This window comes from Austrofundulus limnaeus, unplaced genomic scaffold, assembly GCF_001266775.1.
Source record: "Austrofundulus limnaeus strain Quisiro unplaced genomic scaffold, Austrofundulus_limnaeus-1.0 Scaffold3, whole genome shotgun sequence".
Classification (NCBI taxonomy): Eukaryota; Metazoa; Chordata; class Actinopteri; order Cyprinodontiformes; family Rivulidae; genus Austrofundulus; species Austrofundulus limnaeus.
Genome location: NW_013952405.1, coordinates 4,920,742 through 4,939,380, shown reverse-complemented (window position 1 = coordinate 4,939,380; position 18,639 = coordinate 4,920,742). Strand labels below are relative to the sequence as shown.

The following is an 18,639-nucleotide window of genomic DNA, read 5'->3' as shown; positions in this document are numbered from 1 at the left end:
CACACACACACACACACACACACACACACACACACACACACACACACACACACACACACTCTTTTTCTCATTGCAGGCTTGTTTACCCCTTAGGGCTCAGCTAAGGGGGCTGCTGTCAGGGGCCACAGATCAGTTCAGGAAAAGCCTGGGACAGACAGTCTCTTCTTCCCTCCCTCCCTCCTTCACTTCCAGTTTTAGCTGCCTGCCACATAAAAGAAACTTTCTGCCAGGATATGAGTTTCACTGTTCTGCTGTGTTTATTTCCTTTATTGTGTCAGGGCTGGTGTTTGACTTATGAGACTGCACCCATGGAGTCTAGTTTCAGAGAGAATGAGAGCCACCTGAGGTTTGACCTTGCCATGTCAAAGAGAGAAAAAAAGAGAGAGTTTTATTTGTGACAGGAAGCAAAAACGCTGAGTTTTAGTGGATCTTTTATTCTCAGTGGGAACAATACTGTAGATTTTGGGAAGTAATGTTACTTATGGGCTGTTTTAATATTATAAATGCTAAAGAATTTGTGTATCCTGCTGCAGCCTTCTGGAGTCATGCATTTTTTTTTCGGGATACTAGATGGATAATGAGATTTTTCTTCAGCCAAACTGCCATGAATTAATAAGTTGATGAATTATTAAGTGAATAAATTAATGAAGAAAACCAGGGGAAATTCTGGTCCATTTTATCCATCTCCAGTTTTAAGGAAAACCTCTGATATGACAGCATTTTTTTTGTACTCTTCCAAGTGGCTGCTTCTCCTATGTGGGTGTGCGACAGTGGGGGAGAAGGAGGTGGTGGGGTGTCTAAGCWATTGCATGGTGGGAAAAGTGTGGAGGGAGTCGAAGCAGATATGACTGGAAAAACAATCAAGAATTTGAAGAAATCAGATGAAAAGCAGCTGAGCTTTTCTTTTCTTTTTCTTTTTCTTTTTTTTACTCGTTAGAACGAGCTTCTTGGAAGGTGATGGTGACCCTTTTTTTTTCTTCCATTCTTCTGTTTGCTCGTCCTGCTGCTTTTTTGTTCCTTGTTACTGCCTCTTGAGGGGGGGAGTTATCTGTCTTCATTAATCGTGAAGACACCAGCATTTCAGTGGCCGTCATGCACACTGGCTGAGCTTTAATGAAGACAGATGCCCTGTCAGTGGAGGCTGAGGCCAGAGGGGGACTCCAGCCAGCTCAGCTCTGCTCGGCTCTGCTCGGCTAGGGGAGCCCTCATGATAACAAGATGAGATGTGTTTATTTAATCAATCAGGCCTCTGTGGCCTCGTTCTTTTAACCCATTCATGCACATTTGTACATTAAAATAAATCAGCCCTCAGATTACGTAAACTCATTTTTTTACCCCCACTTGTTTCTCAAAATCAAAGCTATAAGGTGGTCTGAGAAGCGACTTCTAAAGGTTCGAGAACCAATTTGAGAAGAGCAAMGTTTAGGATGGTTTGGTGTACTGTTTCAAACCCTCTGTGCCTGGTAACCTTTGTAAACAAGGCCGCCCTATCCTTGCACAACGAGCATAATGCTTCTCTTTACTCAGGCAGTTGCCTTGCATTGTCCTCATCAATGAAGCTGATGAATTGATGTTTGAGTCTGATATCTCATTAGGCTCAGCCAGCTGCACAACAGAAGGACCTGCCTGGCTCCTGATGCCACGTTTTGGTGAAGCATGATCCGTGTGCACAACAAACTCACTCTTTTTTTTTTCCAGCAAAGAATTGTTGCCATCATATGCACAGAAAATAAAAGGAGAAGCAGCTCGTAAAAAACACGGATGTGTACCAGATATCTTACTCACTTGTGGAAAACCTCTAAATCTTCCACCAGATGAGTATATCCTATTGTCCTGGCAGTAAATCTGATGAGGTAATAAGTGTCACTGCTGTTGGCTGTTAGCCCAGGACAATTGGCGAACTTAAAAGTGTGTGGTCAGTTTTCCTGTTTTTCTTTTTCTTCTTTGTTCCTGAGAGGGAGACCTCAGTGTCAGAGGTTTGTAAGAGGCTACGGCCTGGCCAATATCAGACCCACTGCATGTGTGGCGGCCTTGTCAGCTTGCTGAAAAGGAGACCCTTTCAACCAGCTTGGGTTGTGTAATGCTCTTAAGTGCCTTATGCCACGGAGCTGGTACTACATCTGAGCTGCCCCACACACAAGGATAATGGACACTGATTTAGTCAGACGTCAATGAGAACTGAATTAGTCAACTGCTAGGAAAGCCATTTGAGAGATCTCCTCTCTGTCGGTGTTCATTTGTTAGAAGAATGATGCCATTACACTTAAAAAAAGGGAGAGCGTGTGTTTCTCACCAAAGTACGGCCGCAGCTTGGTCTTTTCGAGCACTGTTTTACCCCTGTGATGCTCACAAGCGATACATGTGAGAGCCTGAGGAAAACGGATTGTTTTTGGCAGCGTCATACACACATTTACAGGCGCACGGGCTTCTTTGTTTTCCCTCAATGTGTTCAGAGGTGAACTGAGGCGCTAATTGAAATAGGGGTATAGATCYCTGCAGCAAAGAAATAGGAGCTTCTTGTGACTGCTGGCTCGTTCTGGCCCATTCATTTTCTCTTTCACTGATGGAAGTCTGCAGTTATTTTGTTATAATTACAACAGATTTAATTAAAAGATTAGAATGCCTGAAGGGGGGCTGGGCTAGGAATAGATGGAGGGGGGTATCTTTTGATATAGGAGGAGGTGTGTGTTCGCACATGGAGGAGAGCAAGAGAGATTAAAACGAATTTAGCTGCAGTTCTGACAAGGAAATGCTACTGTTAAATATACATTTTGTTGATTCTTCCAAGATAATGATAAAACACTGAGGTGAAGTTTCAAAGATTTTTTAATGATGATGGCGACTAAATGAACTGTAAAAAAAATTCTGTTTTTGTTTTGTAATTTCTTATTGTCCACTGAGTGACTCCTTTAATAGCCCACTGCATTGAAAGCAGGACAGTCAACTTGATTCAATGTGACAGTATAAGATATACAGAAAAGGCTATAACTTAGTCAAAAATGTCAAATAATGAGCTAAAATTTAATGTGGTAGTAGCTGARATTCATGACAGACACATTCTCCGAACACCAACGTATCATTGCAACATTACAAAGTGGAAGACATTTTTATTGCATGAAGCCATTTTAAAGATCTACTTGTGCGGCACTGCTACACCCCTTCGTTCCGTCTCACATTAATAGCCAAACCCATTAATGGGCAACATAGCCTAAAAATAAACACAGTCAGTCCCAGCAGTTGCTTTAACTTTTTTTTCCCACAAGTCCAGTTTTCACATGTGGTTATGCTTATTCATAGAAACGAGAAAACGAGGAGCGGTGTGTTTGCATGYGAGGAGTGAACTCAAAACTCCTGTATGTCAGTATGTGCAGTGTTTACATGTCTGCCGGACTGGCGTTGGGCACCCAGACTGCTGTGTCAAGCCCAGAGACAGACAATGTGCCAGGTTGGATTCCTCAGGCCTGTGCTGGAATCCAGCTCTGCTCTAATGGCAGTTTATAGCACCTCTGCCGCRTCAGTCACACCACTGTAAATAAAGCTCCTCAGCTACAGTGTGGTGACTAAAAGCCTCACGTCTGGCTGCTTGTGTTTTCCTGCTGAAATTTGGTGTTTTGTTTCCTTATCAGTAAATTTCACAAGTGTGCTGACTCCGTGGCATGACAAGGAATTGTGTTCAGCTGGCAGATTTCAAAGCAGCTGTTTTGTGAGGCCAACAGTTGTCATCAGTGTTTTGAGCTCTGGCTGCGAATTAAATGTGAACTTTTGTAAGTTCTTGCACAATAGTTTGCCGGTCCCAGAATTACTGTTGCTTCCCGCCATTGACACCCATGTCTGGTGGCTGCCATTGTAGCTGTTTACTGAGAACAGCTCTCTGGCTGCCAGGCACATTTTCCCTTGAACAGAGGCGTGGGCTGTCAGCAGACTGTATTTGAATGCGTGCGAGATAATGCATTCACCTGAGAGTTAGCACATGATGTATTCATGCACACATGTGGTTGTTTACAGCATGTATGTGCATGCCAACACGGAGAGCCGTGGGACCTGAATATGAACAGCGCAGTCCTGGCACTGGTGTGTTATTGACTGACGGTTTGACTCGAATGTTATGAGGAGGCCTCGCACAGCCAGCCAGTCCGGCTCTAGAAACCTAGACCAGCCGGACTGCCCTGCGCCTGTGTGTGACAGGGTTGTGTTTACGCAGCCGATGATGTTTGGCAAGGGGTGGCGAGCGACTGGTGTTGGACAGCTATTATCCTGAGTTCACGGGTGGAGAGTGACTGAAGGGTTAGAGAAGGGCGGGAGGGAAGCCCGTTGGAGTTGTTTTTCCACAAACATTAGTCAAAATCTATGTGTGCATGTGTGTGTATTTGTGCAACTGCCATGAACATCCTTCTGGTAATGGTGCATTAGTTCATTTGTTTGTATGTCTACATCATGCCCATTTCAATGCGAAGGTGTTTTTCATGTGTGTGTGTATTTTGGCCATGTTCGGTGAGGAGGAACAAGTTTGCACACTGGAATGCTACTAATTGTGCACCTACTGTTGTTCGTTCAGGAAATGTTGAATGTGCTTCCTGTGCGTTTGGGAGCRTTTGGCAAAAAAAATCCAAACGGCAAGAAATCAAATAAGGAAACATTGATCTTATTATGGGAACTTTTTACACATCTGGCCAGTAGTTTTGTAAGATTCCGTTTTTCTCTTTTACTGTGCAAACACATTCGCATTGTACAGATTATTTGTGGAACTAGTCTTAATTAGATTCATGTGTCTGATTTAATTGACTATATCAGGGGTGCCCAAACATTTTTCCCGAGGGAGCCAAAATGAAAATCTGTCCATGGCTGCGGGCCAAATGCAGTTATATAATACATGAAATACAAATACTTTTTAAAGTCCTTTATTTTTAACAATTAAGCTGTGCAATGGCCCTCTTTTGTTTTAGACTGTGCACTTGGAGAAAGTCTGCCATACACTCAAGTAGCAAAGGCTCATTGGACATTTTATAAATTGATAAAATATGAGTTTTTGTGGCCTTATAAAGTGTGCAAATCTACATGTGGGGTTAAATCTGAACTAAATATTTCTTGTTGTCGTTTCATGTTTCATGTTTAATCCTAATAAATCAAAGATATGTCAGCACCATGAATGAAAACTACCTTCACTACAGCCCTTTTRTATRGTCRTTTGACCAATGGAAATACTGTTTCTACCTATAGGATAACAGGTTACAAMCTTGTACCTTTGGCAACTGTTGATGGGCCAAATCAAATGGCTTGGCGGGCCAAATTTGGCCMGCGRGCCCCACTTTGGGCTTCTCTGGACTATATAGTTRCAAAAAGGAAGCACAGTTTCAGTAATGCTGAGTTGTCTTTAGTATAAGGCTATTATAGGTATAAACACCATACCTATAAACAGTGTTAAGGCAGAGCCTGACTGATATAAAAAAGGTGATATGAATGTATTTTAATAATTTTCTTTACACAGAAATCAACTTATTGCAGAAAAACCACAATTAAAAAGTTACTAAAGCTACATTAGCTCAGTGCTACAGTAAGCCTCTGAAGTGAAGTTTTTTTCCTCTCTGAATCTGGCACAAAAGGGGCATTTTCACTCACACACATGACACGCTCATGAGCAGAAAAAAGCACATGCTCCTCAGTGCATACAAACAAGAAGATAAGTTCCCACTGTAGCGTGACCTGTGACTGATGGTAACTGTCCTGTGATCAGACCTGAACCTAATGGCTTCTGCTTCGGTGTGTGAACAGTCAAAAAAAAAACACGCAATGAGAACAAACCTGACAGACACACAGCCAGTCAAACAGGAAGAAAGAAAGAAAATTAGTCAGGAGTTGATTAGATGTATTGTTCTTTAAAAGAACTGACTCGAGCAGTGCAGCCTCCTTTCAGCAACATTTTATGCACATTTGCATTGTCTGAATACCAAAGAAATTACACACTGTTTCTGCATGTTCCTGTCAGAAAAAGGCAATGAATCACTGTGTGGCCTGAATCTGAGTTTCTTGTCAGCACTCTTGACAGTCTCCACCCAGACGCAGAGTTGGGCAACAAGTCGGGCGGTTGGTTGCCAAGCAAAAGTGAAAATTTCTGATGTGCGTTATTGCTCCTCGAATCACTCAAAGCAGAAGTTTCCCAGAGTGACTTCGACCTGTGAAATGACTCTTGTGCCACTTCAAGAACAGCCACCTGTGTAGAATTTAACCCCTTAACAGTCGCCCCTGAAATTCCTTAAAAGCCTTTTGAATTTTGAATTTTTTTTGTTAAGGGGGTCAAGTTAAATGTAAGAACCGGAGGAATTTGCCTGACATCCTGGTTTTAAAAAAAAAAGCCCCCGGTAGCGTCTAGAAATGTCCGAAAATGCTTAAAAGCAGAAACAGCACCATTTTTGCCCACTGGTGGAACAAAGACTGTTGATTGCAAATYACTCAGACATCAGGAAGCTATAGCTTCTCACTTTTCTACTGCTGATTTGTTAATTTTTCTACATTTGGTTTTGTTTAATTKTTCTAGTTCTAGTAGCATATAGTAGATTTAGTTAAAAAAAGAGATAAAATTAGAGAACCAGTAGTATTTATCCCAGCTGTGATAAAGAATAGATTAAACAAACAGTAATCTAAAACTTAGTCATGATTATTTATATGCTGAGTGGGAAATAACTGCACTGTCACTTACTACTAGAAGTCTTGCATTTGCACACTTTGGTCTGTGGTGCTTCCCCAAAGTCCTAGAGTGAATACTACTGTTGTTGTTTACATTATCCTCCTTTCCCCTCACTTCCTCTGACGGAGCAGGGCCACAGCCACTGCTGGGCTACTTCTACTTTTGAAGGTTTCTATTGTTGTGGGGAGGAAGCAATTGCAATTGAACAAGTGCTGGTGGCCTTGCCAGAGACAGGCAGGTGAGACCCAGGCTTACAGATGGTGAGAGGAAGTCTGGGAGGACGAGAAACAACTCGAGGATCAAAGAGTCTGGGTTTCCCTCGATGACTGTTCTCCTCACCTCGCCTGTCTGCCTGCTTCTCCTTTCCTGCCCCGTGAGCTGTCCTGTGTTCTTGAYGTGATCAATGACTCAGGCCCGTGCTGGACTGCCAGGGCTGGGTTCACTCTGCAGTCACTGGAGGTGAGCGTTGTTCCTCTCTGTCTTCTGGTGGGCAGATGACGAGTCAGCTGGAGCTCACCACAGGGACACGGGGACACATTTTTTCCACAGCGCTGCACCCGACTGTCTTGCCTTTTTTTTCCTGCACGCGCTAAACATCAAAGGCCTGCAGTGAAATCATATTTCCTTGAATTTTCTCTCCCGGTTCAATAMCTCCCCCTCAAGTTTGGCACAAGGACATTAGACGGAAACTTTATTCGCCGGGTTCATTGGGGACGGGGACGTTGGCCTGTTTGAAGCCAACTCGTGTTTCATGAGTAGACAAGGTTGTGTGGTGCAGGAAAGGAGGTGGGGTGGTGGGGGGGCACCAGCCGCCAAATGTTGGCTTGGCTGACTCCAAGAAGAAAATATCAAAAAGCCCTTTATGAGGTGCTGCAGAGAAGAAAGGGTGTTTTGAGAGCACCACCAGGCTGCAGGGGTAATTCCACTTTTTAAAATGTGCCTTGTGGTTACTTGCTTATCCCACCTGCCGCCTTTGCTGCACTGCTTATAGACCTTTTTTGTGCAAAACTCTTGAGTTGGCAGGACTTTGTGGGCCATGTCACATTGTGTGTGTGTTCTCCAGAAGTCCAGAATTTTGTAATTAGCACCTCCATCTGCTATTGGTAAATGCCAAAMTGTTTTTCATGTGTATGCATCATGGAAATTCACTTATGTCCACATCTGTTTCTGTGCTACATGAACCTCTGATATTTATGATATAAATGTGTGAATTTTTGGAGGAGTGTGTGTGTGTGCATGTCCGTCATATGGTTTGGCTAATTTGGCTTGGCTTCAGTTTTCAAACCTCCTGCTTCTCAGTCTTGTTTTCACACACTTTGTATCAAAAAACACCTTAGCTTGGCCTCCTTACAGTTATGTGCATCATTGTCTATGAAAACCTACYTATTGGGCATTTTGACAGCTGGTAAAAGGTGTTGCTTCAGCTCATGGTAAAGACTTTCCATCTAGCTCTCCTCTTTCTCGTTTTAGTTATTCCTAAGCTGTAGGTMGGTAACCATTCTGGGTACTTGCGTACCTCATATGGTAGAGACTTTGTACTCTTCCTACTGGAAACCTTGAACAGATCGTGTGACCTGTTGGGAAATAAGCGCACACTGACGAAGGTGCAGCAACAAGGGACAAAGAGAAGTGACTACAAAAGCTGTGACGGAGATCCTCCGGAAAGACTGGTACAGAAAAGAGGAAGGAAGCAAGTGTGCTCTGTGGGGCCTTGTRGCAGCGGAATCTGAGCGATGGCAGGAACATGTGGGCAGAGAAACAGAGACTTGAAGTGAAATACGCTGGCACCTCTGACAAGGGTGTGGTACTTTCTTTTCCTCTTTCATGAAGCCAAATTCTTCATGGAAACCTTTCAGTGCGCTTATGGTCATTCAGTTAGTTTCCTGCGGTGCTGTCGCCTCCGCCTTATTGTGGTGGGCCAAGGGCATCTTYAGAGATCCCAACTAGTATGCCAGGGATTCTGAAAGCCGACTGTTCACCATCCTTTCCCAATCTGGTGCCCGTCTGCTGCTAATATCTGTCCAGTACCCAACCTTTTTTTTTATTGAGCCCTACTGTGCCCTCTTCTKCCCCATTTTCAGTATCTCTGAGCAGTTTCAGAGACCATGGGGAATACTGGAAGTCAGTCTGGAACTTCCAAGAAAACTACTGATGTCAGTAAAAGCGTAGCATTACAARCTAAAGGTACATTTTGAATCTGTATATTGCATTTTCATACAATTGATAAAAGGGTTCAGAGAAGTGCAATGGAAAGTAGACCAGCAAACAAATGTAAAACAATAATGATAATAATAAYAATAATAAAAAAAATCAAGACTTTTGAACGTAAATAGGGTTGTTATCATAGCTTTTCCATGAAACACAGGAAGTGCATTGTCGTCTGCAGCCCTGCCTTCTGTAGTGATTTTATTATTTTATTTAATTTGTTTTCCATTTGAGATTTGACCATTGCTTTTTGAAGTATATCATCTCGTTGCAAGCTCTGCTGCTGCAGTTCTGCTAGGGAGTTTGCACCATCTCACTGTTAAAAATTGCGAAASAGTAGTGGACGGAAACAGTGAATGGAAAGCATATGGTAGGTGATAAAAAAATCCACTCATTCATACATTTGGATGAAAACTTACCTATAAACAGACTGAAGCATAAAAATACCTCTCTGAAGCTGCATGCACTTAATGTTCTCAGACTGAAACAGCCTCTCCCTCTCAYATGCCAGGTCACACCGAGTCATGTAAACAAAATGATCAAGACTGTTGTGAAAGAATAGTTGTTATGTTGCTCAGGAGTTGCAAAGTCATGCTTTTACTCGTATACTGTAAACTAGGACTCTTTTCAGCTGGGTAAACAGCAGGCTGTTTTGATATTAACAGCAAATTCTGAGTTTTCAAACATTATCTTTTTTCCATTATGTCATTTTCTCCTCTATTTTATCTGTGGATCCCAAAGGGGAAGGCTGATCGACTCAGTTAACTTGACCTAGAATTTCATGCAATTGACCCAGCTAAAGTCACCTTCAGCTGAGCAGCTATTTCTGTCATATGCAGTTACATTTTGTATCTAATGAGGTTGTGGAGAGTGATGTACTGCACATCCCACTCAGTCTGAAGCATCTAACGTTAGTGGGGCAGATGGTTGTGTGTGCATTAGTGCGTGAGAGACTGGAGGATTAGGTTTGGTCAGTGCAGCTGGGCCACTTGTCCAGAGAGAGTCCAGCAACAAGGGATTAGGGCGTAAACTGATACTTAGCAGGAAGCAAACAGTGGCTACTGATAACGAAACTGTCCTGYCGTCTTACTTTTCCCCCTCTCCTCCTCCTCCTCCTCCTCCCCCAACAAGCGCAGCCACCCACCTACTCCACTCTTCTCATCTGTCCGTCGTCAGCTCTCTCTGGCCTCGGCCTACGGATTGTCATGCAAATAGCAGCCCAGGCCTCGGAGCGCTGATAAGGAGGGCCTCTCATTTTACAGGGCTTTGTTTTCTAAACAGTGATGAGCTGAGTTGAAGAGACAAGGAAAAAGGGGCTCTGAGTGGTGGCCTGAATGGGCCCTCTTACCGTGGCGCCCTGGGGTAAATAACACTAGGGATTTGGATGGAGATGGCTGAATGGGGCTCAGTCTGAGAGGTTGGTTCAGGAGTCATGTTCTCTGGCAGGAACCAGGCTCAACGTGTTGACAGAGCCTGATTTATTTTCTCTATCGCTGCTGTCTTGAGTTTTCTCCGGGATGGACTTTCTCTGTCTGGCTTTTTTTGTTTAAATCCGTTTAGACAGAGTCAGTCAATGTTCGTTACTTGACGCCACATATGGTTTGTCCTTTTGTAAAGGGGGTTGTCAGCGCTTGGTCTGGAGCCTCATTTGCTGATGTTATTATTGCATAAACAGTGGTTCATGGCACGTTCAGAGGGTTTCTGCTCTCTCGTTGACCCCACTGCTTTGTTATATTCTGGCCAGGGAGACATGAGAACTGCTGTAGAAACATTCAGCGAGTGTAAACTTCAGGTTGTAGATTGATTTGCACATTTGGCTTCAGGATTGCTCTAAAAACTAATAGAAAACATATTTGCCTCTAGCGAAGAAAAAAAAGACTTCGTAAAGGAGGAATTTGTATGGATTGTGAAGAGTCAAATAAAAAAATGTATATGAAAACCAGATGTTGTAGCAGCAGGCAATAAATTAAAAATGTCTGAAACTTTCTGTTATAATCATTAATGAGGTTGTACTAGACCTAGCATAGCAGCTGTTAGAAAACTAGAGCTCATGATCAACTTGGTCTTGAACAAGACCTGCCCTGAGGAGCTGAACCCCACCCCCTCTTTGCACTTCTTTCCATTTGCTTCTTTTTTTTTCTTTTTAGAATCAAATTCTTTGTTTTACGCCAAACCCCCTCCCAAGCTTTTTGAAGTCTCCCCTCTCTTGTAAAAGAAGGCCAAGCTGGTGGTGTTTGGGTTGGAGACAAAGAAGGAGGGGGATTGTAGGTTAAGTTTAAGGCGAGCCCTCTGTGCTTTCCATTGAAGGTGCGAGTGGGGGGAGGTGGGGGCAGTAAAAGTTAGAATTTTAGAGCCTCCCTGTTTTTCTTTTTATGATTGGCCTTTTTTTTATGGGCTGAGTGCTACAGCTGGCGGTGTGAATAGCTGCCCAAGGTGACCGAGTCCCAATAAAGCGCTGGCCAGCCGGGCTGGGGCCTCCAGTCCAGCCATGGGACCATCTTTATAGGCAGCCTTATGAGCTTAGGCCTCTGTTAAAACCTGGTAGGGCTGCACTGAGGAATTTAGGGCCAGGAAACAAGAGGAAAATAGGGGTTGTGTGTTACGGGTTGGTAGGATGCAGAGTTGGGGGTTGAAGTTAAAGGCTGACCAAGGGTGAAAGTTTTTATTTTATTTTTTTTGTTAGGGGGGATGTGTGAGCTGGAGAGTTTGTCCASACTGGCATGTGTGTCGAAGTTCTGGTCCCATGCAACAGCTTTTGTGTCTGAGGGGAGCTATAAAATCTATACACACCTACAGTCTGTGCTGTATGAATTTGTGCAGTGTATGGGGTATATATATGTGGTTCTCTTTGTCACATAACGAAGTGTAATGTACCATAGCAAGTATGTGACATGAGGAGACATTGGCGTCACAGCTGGGCTGTAGTTTGAATGTTTGAAGTGAAGCCTTACACCGTTCCTGGGAGCCTGTGTAGTTCCGTGGCTTTTCTGTGCATTTTAAGGCGTGTGTGTGGAATGAGGAGAAGCCAGCTCTGACCTTTTTTGTTTCAGTAGCTAATTCTAATGCCTATTTTTATCAGACAAACCACTTGTCAATCAAAAAGCGGTTGCTTCTGCTTAATGTAATAAGTTGTCAGACAGATCAACTAATGATATCCACAATTATGAGTCCAAGAATGGCTTCATTGGTAGGTTATTAGTATCAGGAAATTCTTGTTTAAACAGCGAATTGTATCTATTTCAGGTTGTAATCTGATCAGTTTTGTCCCACAGACAGAAATGTCATTTATCTTTAAATTTATGGCTAAATGTTTACCCATTCTGTCCAGAATTTGGAAAAGAATCTGTCTCAGCTGTCATGTCTGAGCACATTTAGACACACTGAACCAAACATACCTGCTCCCTAACGTGACAGGTGCACATGAGCCATTTGTAAACTGAACTGAAGCATCTGGAAGACGATTAGTGTCAGATTGCATTTTCATGTGTTCATGTGCTCTTTTCTTTTCTTTTTCWCTTTCACAGCGGTGGAGACCCAGAGCACCAGCTCAGAGGAGATGGTACCCAGTTCTCCGTCTCCCCCTCCTCCACCTCGTGTCTACAAGCCTTGCTTTGTGTGCCAGGACAAGTCCTCAGGGTATCACTATGGGGTCAGCTCCTGTGAGGGCTGCAAGGTGAGGAAAAAATAAACTTCTATGTTTTTAGCTCAGTGGAACAAGGGTTTTAATTTATTACATACATCTATGCAGTAGCCKTTTTTTGTCAAGTTAAAAAAAGGGAAGAGCCTCATTGGCAATCTGCTCAAAGTTAAATGTCACATCCTTTGTTTGATAACTATTCTAACCATTTTCTTTCTCTTCTTTTGTCCTTCGCTTCCTGCTGCTTCAGGGCTTCTTCCGCCGCAGTATCCAGAAGAACATGGTGTACACCTGCCACCGAGACAAGAACTGCCAGATTAACAAGGTCACACGCAACCGCTGCCAGTACTGCAGGCTGCAGAAATGCTTTGAGGTTGGCATGTCCAAAGAAGGTGAGCCCRATATGACTTAGGAGATTGAAAGACCGAAATTTCAAACGGGGTTAGACGCTTGCATCCACATAAGGGCTTCACACTTGAGGTTGTTTAATCACACTTCTAATGTTCAGCCAGAAACTTTATAGAAACTACGCAGCAGGAATACAGAAGCAGATGATGAGTCTTCCAGAGGGTGATCAGGGCGAGGCTGGGCACTGACACAATCATATGACTAATCGCTTTACAAAATGAATCTGACTTCCTGTTTCACCACAAAACCTTATCCCTCTGGCCAGCGAAACGTACACTGTGTTCATTTATGAGGACAACACAGAAGATAGCATGATTTAGAATCGTGACAAAGATGTTCGCAGCAGCAGGATTCGAGCTGTTTGCAGAATCAAAGACCCCAGTTATGTGCCCTCTTTATTTTGGACCGCTGGGTGTACAATAAGTGGCAGCATCTCGCCCTTTTACAGAGCYCACGGGACATGTATGTGGGTGTAATGTTTGTGTGGGATGTGTGTTAAAACCGGGATCACATTGTGCCTCTGCTATTACTGGATATCCTGAGAGGAAGGAAAGTATGGGAGGCGGATGAGGGAGAGGAGGCAGTGCAGGAGAGAGTGGACTGGCTTATGTGCATTGGTGGATTGATAGATTGACATGAAAGCAAGTGGATGATAAAACTCTGTCCCTTTAAAAGCAGCGCCTGCTGCTTCGAAGTTTTTGTTTTCTCTAGTTGCAACACACAAGTGATAATGACAAGATAAACATGCTGTACATTTCATTAGAGATAAGAACAAATATTTTGTCGGTAATATTTAAAATTTCTTAAAGAGAAGTTTCTGTTGACTTTTTTCCCCCTTACTGCTACAATCTTTGCTTTTTTTTCATGTAGCGGTGCGTAATGACAGAAACAAGAAGAAGAAGGATGTGAAGGAGGAGGTGGTGCTTCCTGAGAGCTATGAGCTTAGTGGAGAGCTTGAAGAGTTGGTTAATAAAGTGAGCAAAGCTCACCAAGAAACCTTTCCGTCACTTTGCCAGCTGGGAAAATACACCACCGTAAGTCACGCTTGTGATGTTAACTTGCTGCAACGTATTCCACTACACAAAACTCACAGGAACATAGTTTCACCTTTAAAATGTTGCAACAAAGTGGTAGCTTAACTAGTTCAGTTCTCCATTAAGTCTGCTTTGTGGYGTCTGGACAATTGATAAAACATGCAAAGACGTTTTTTGTTTTTCACGTGAATGATGGAAAATGTAAATGTGTTGTAAGGCTCTGACACATTTAACATTGATGCAAACAGGGTTGCACACTTCCTGTGGTACAACACGCTAAACTGTGTGCGTGTGTGTGTGTGTTTGTGTGATCAGAACTCCAGCTCAGACCACCGTGTTCAGCTGGATTTGGGACTTTGGGACAAGTTCAGCGAGCTCTCCACCAAATGCATCATCAAGATCGTAGAATTTGCCAAGCGGCTGCCAGGTTTCACCACCCTGACCATTGCTGACCAAATCACTCTGCTGAAGTCAGCCTGCCTGGACATCCTGGTATAGAAGCTTTTAATCAAAAAGTCCTATGCCTCCTTCTTTTAATTGTATTCATAAATAAATGTTTATGCTGAGATTGTGCTGAGATTATGTCGGTATCTGGTGGGCAAAGGTGGTAGTACAAGAAAGTTTGTCCAGGTAATACTGACATTAAAAYCCATCACTGTCTTTTTCTTTTCTTACTTTGCAGCTATATTATATGTTTGCATGTTTTATATTTTATTTTACTCAATTCTCATGACATCTTCTTGTGTTTGTAGATGCTGAGAATCTGCACACGCTACACTCCAGAACAGGACACTATGACCTTCTCAGACGGCCTGACTTTGAATCGAACTCAGATGCACAACGCTGGCTTTGGACCTCTAACAGACCTGGTCTTTGCCTTCGCTGGTCAACTTCTGCCTCTGGAGATGGACGACACAGAAACCGGCCTCCTCAGTGCCATCTGCCTCATCTGTGGAGGTACTGCAGCTTCCACACACGCACAACATTTTTTTTTACTTGTTTGCAGAAGAGGAAGTTGGTTATGTGGATTTGTTTTGTTTTTGCAAACGTGTCACAAGATTAGGGATCTGGGGAAACACTGTCGGTTTTGTTCATGCATAAAGACGAGATATTTTATTTTTTGTCACTCATCAGACCGCAGTGATCTAGAGGAGCCCGAGAAAGTGGATAAGCTGCAAGAGCCTCTACTTGAGGCTCTTAAGATCTATGCTCGTCGCAGACGCCCCAACAAACCCCACATGTTCCCTCGCATGCTCATGAAGATCACTGACCTGAGGGGGATCAGCACAAAGGGTCAGTACTTCATTTTAAAACACAGATTCACACTTTTTTTACCACCTTCTGTAACTTCATTTAGATTTTTTGTAATATTGTAAAGATGCACCTGGTAATTATCTCCCAATGAACTCTCCCTGTCTCCAGGTGCAGAGAGAGCCATCACTCTGAAGATGGAGATCCCAGGTCCAATGCCTCCTCTGATCAGGGAGATGCTCGAGAACCCAGAGGCCTTCGAAGACCAAACKGAGTCTAACAAAAGCACGCCGCCCCCACCTCCGCCGCTGCCGCCGCCGGCAGCAGTCGTGGTGAAGCAGGAGGCCGAGGACGAGGACGACAGCTGGGTCACAGAAAACGAGCCGTCGCCGGAAGAGGAGGACGAAGACGACGACGACGACCTGGGAGACGAGGAGCGGGACCGGGGCTCGGACAGTGACGGGGAGCCCTGGGGGGTTTCGGATAACTCAGATGGGTCGAGGAAAGGCCTCGCCGGAAGGGCGCAGTGAAGAGAATATTTCACACACAGGCATATCCATACAAGTTGTAGACACACACACACATACACACACACACACATACAGCACAACCTCACTCACTCTTCCACGTCCAAAAATGCTGGCCTCCTCCCCTCCCCCCTCTCCCCTCCCCCCTCCAAACTCTGCTCTCCTTGCTGCACATCACTGTGTCTTCCTCGACGGAGCACAACAGGAGCCTTAAGTGTACAGACACCGTCTAACTCAGGCCACATGGTCCATGACTTGTAAACTGCAGAAAGAAGAAAAAAAAAACATATGAACTCCTGGCAAAGCCATGAGGGAAGTAAACATGACAGCAAAATAACAGAACCTCTTTGAAAAAGCTGAAAATTTCTTTTGTTTTCTTTATATTGTTGTTAATATCTGAATAGTGATACAGCCAAACCAGACTCCAGAACTGAGCAGTCGATTGCAACAAGCACATTACAACAAAAGTACAGGGCAAAACCAAATTGTGTATGCTAACCTTTTGTTTTTAGTTGTTACTGCTTTTTAATTATTCGTTCTTTTAGTTTTAATTTTTCCCTCGAGTTACAGAATAAGTCCATACATATCTATATAATGTCATATTTTTTGTCCTTTTTTATGTGTTTATTCTGGTTTTGTATTTGAATTCTTTTGGCAAGTTTTTTTTTTCCTTTTAAGGAGATTTCCTGAGAAGACATTCTGAGAGAAAGAAGGGTCTTCCTCACCAGCTACAGATTCTTTAGCTTCTCGGAGCACTTTTCGCTCACGTGTAGCTCTTTTTTGATAATCAACCCRGAGTTTCTACAAACGTTCATGTTGCATTGATGAAATTGATTTCTGTTATCAGGGAGTTGGCTTTTTTTTCCTATTTTGCCGCCATTGTAGCCAACGAGTGGCGTCAATGCGGGATGTATCTTTGTGCCAAAGTTAGTGGGGGGAATGGGGGGGGGGGGGGCTGTCTGCGGAGCATGAATCTGACTTCTGGCAGGGACTCCAGCTACAATCAGACAATACTAACTCTACACATAAGCTTACAAGGAATACACGCACACACTCCTTACACTTCCTTCTCAGAGGTAGCAGATGAGTGAGGACAGAGGTTTTGACTTATTTGTAGCACTTTTGTGATCCTGCGTTGAACTTCGGCACGCTTCATATTTTATGAGTAAAGCCACCGTCGCTGAGCATGTCAGAGCTGATGAGAACATCAGCATAAATGCAATCAACCTTATAGCACTCCCCAATTACATTGGATGAATGCTCATGTCAGCTTAGATACAAACATCCACACATAGGCTCATTGACACAAGGATTAAAGGCATATGCAAGCTGTAACAGGATTTTGTTTTTCTTTATTTTAATGAGAGACATTTTGGATCAGACTCAGGGCTTTTCAGTGAGGACCAAACACTAGCTGCTTTTTTTTCCCTAAGGCATGCTAGAATCAGGCAATATTTATGTGTTTTCTTAACTATGTGTGGATTCTCAAATCTCTCTGTGCGTACCAAGAAGGCAAACAAGTCTGAAACACAGCTTGGATGTCAGCCTGACTCTCTTCAGGGGGACGGAGCGTCGTCATCTTTATCATTACCTGCCTCCTGACTGCGATTGTGCTGGAATCCATGCAAAAAAAAAACAAAAACTGCCTTCTCATCCCAGAAGCCATTATCTCATCTTTGTCTTGTGTATATTTTTGTTTCTTTTTGAGGAGAAAAAAAACCAGAAGAATGTGTGTTCTCACTTCTTAATTGCCAAAATGTCAAAATGGGTGATCAGCTGGGGAAACGAGGCTGAGCTGTTGTACCGAGGTGTTTCTTTTTCTGTCTCTGAAGCAATATTCTCTTTGTAGCAGTGAGACTTGTCTTCTGAATGTGGGCAGGTTTTGTTCATGTTTGGTGTGTGTGTGTGTGAGTGTGACTGTGTGTGTGTAGATGTGTGTGTGTGTGTGTGCATGAATGCTTTAACATGTTTTCAGTCATCCAGGTGGACGTCTTCGGCATGGTGCTGTCACACAAACTCAAGTGTGACCATCTCATCTTATCGTGATGGTAATGCTGGCAAAACTTTGAGATTATGTTGTTTTAAGTATTTTTTTGTTTCGTTTTTTTTTTTTTTTTGCCAACATGGCCTTTGTGTTGCCGATCCTCTGTTTATGTCAACTGTTGTCATACAAAGAAAAGCCATATAAACAGTAAGAGGCACAATAAACTACTTTTGTGAGAGTGCTGGACTTTTTATTACACCTTCAGAAAGAACGCTTTAACTCACACCAACAGACGTCCAGCCAGCTGTTACCCAGTTGCAGCAGCAGAGAGAGCTCTTGCTCTGTGACTCCCAAGATCTGCAGAGTGTGGTGGTGTTCATTTCATGGAGGAGAGGAGTAGGGGGTTTGTAAGATCAGGGAAAGGGGGCGGTGGTGGCGGGGGAAGCCACGGCTAATAAATCACAGTCTCTGGCTGAACAAGGACATCAGATAAAAAGGTCTGTACCTAAGATTTGTCCTCACCTCTCAAAGTGAAGCACTTTTTCTCCAGTTTTATCTTGAGTTGTTAGAAAACTTTAAAAAGTTAATCTATTTTTTTTACGTTTTACAGAGAAAAGAGGAGCTGAGAATGATGGTTCAACAGAACAAAAAGAGTATTAAAGTCAGAATGAGATACTTAGATTGGCTGATGATAAAATCTAAAAAATTTCCACAATTATTTATATGTTGAAACAAACAAAAACTATATTTATATTATATTTAAGTACCTGGATTGTAAATTGATGTCATAAGGCAACAAAAAGAAAATTGATGCTTTCAGTCAGACGTTTGATATTTCAGCTTGTTGATGCAGCTTACTTAAACCTTAAATAGTCTTGAAATCAAACAAAAACAACCATATGTATGTATGT

At 43.1% G+C, this 18,639-nt stretch overlaps 1 protein-coding gene across 4 annotated transcripts in view; it reads left to right on the top strand.

Annotated features, from left to right (window-relative positions):
- Positions 1-17,966, top strand: part of rarga (retinoic acid receptor gamma a) — a 49,414-nt gene extending 31,448 nt beyond the window's left edge. For all 4 annotated transcript variants that reach the window (XM_014018560.1, XM_014018576.1, XM_014018568.1 and 1 more), the window contains 7 exons: positions 12,412-12,560; positions 12,775-12,916; positions 13,803-13,966; positions 14,282-14,458; positions 14,719-14,923; positions 15,101-15,259; positions 15,389-17,966. In XM_014018560.1, the coding sequence (XP_013874014.1) occupies positions 12,412-12,560; positions 12,775-12,916; positions 13,803-13,966; positions 14,282-14,458; positions 14,719-14,923; positions 15,101-15,259; positions 15,389-15,747 (1,355 nt within the window). In that variant the 3' untranslated portion in view covers positions 15,748-17,966. The remainder of the gene's footprint in view (positions 1-12,411; positions 12,561-12,774; positions 12,917-13,802; positions 13,967-14,281; positions 14,459-14,718; positions 14,924-15,100; positions 15,260-15,388) is intronic.
- The last annotated feature ends 673 nt before the right edge of the window (positions 17,967-18,639 follow it).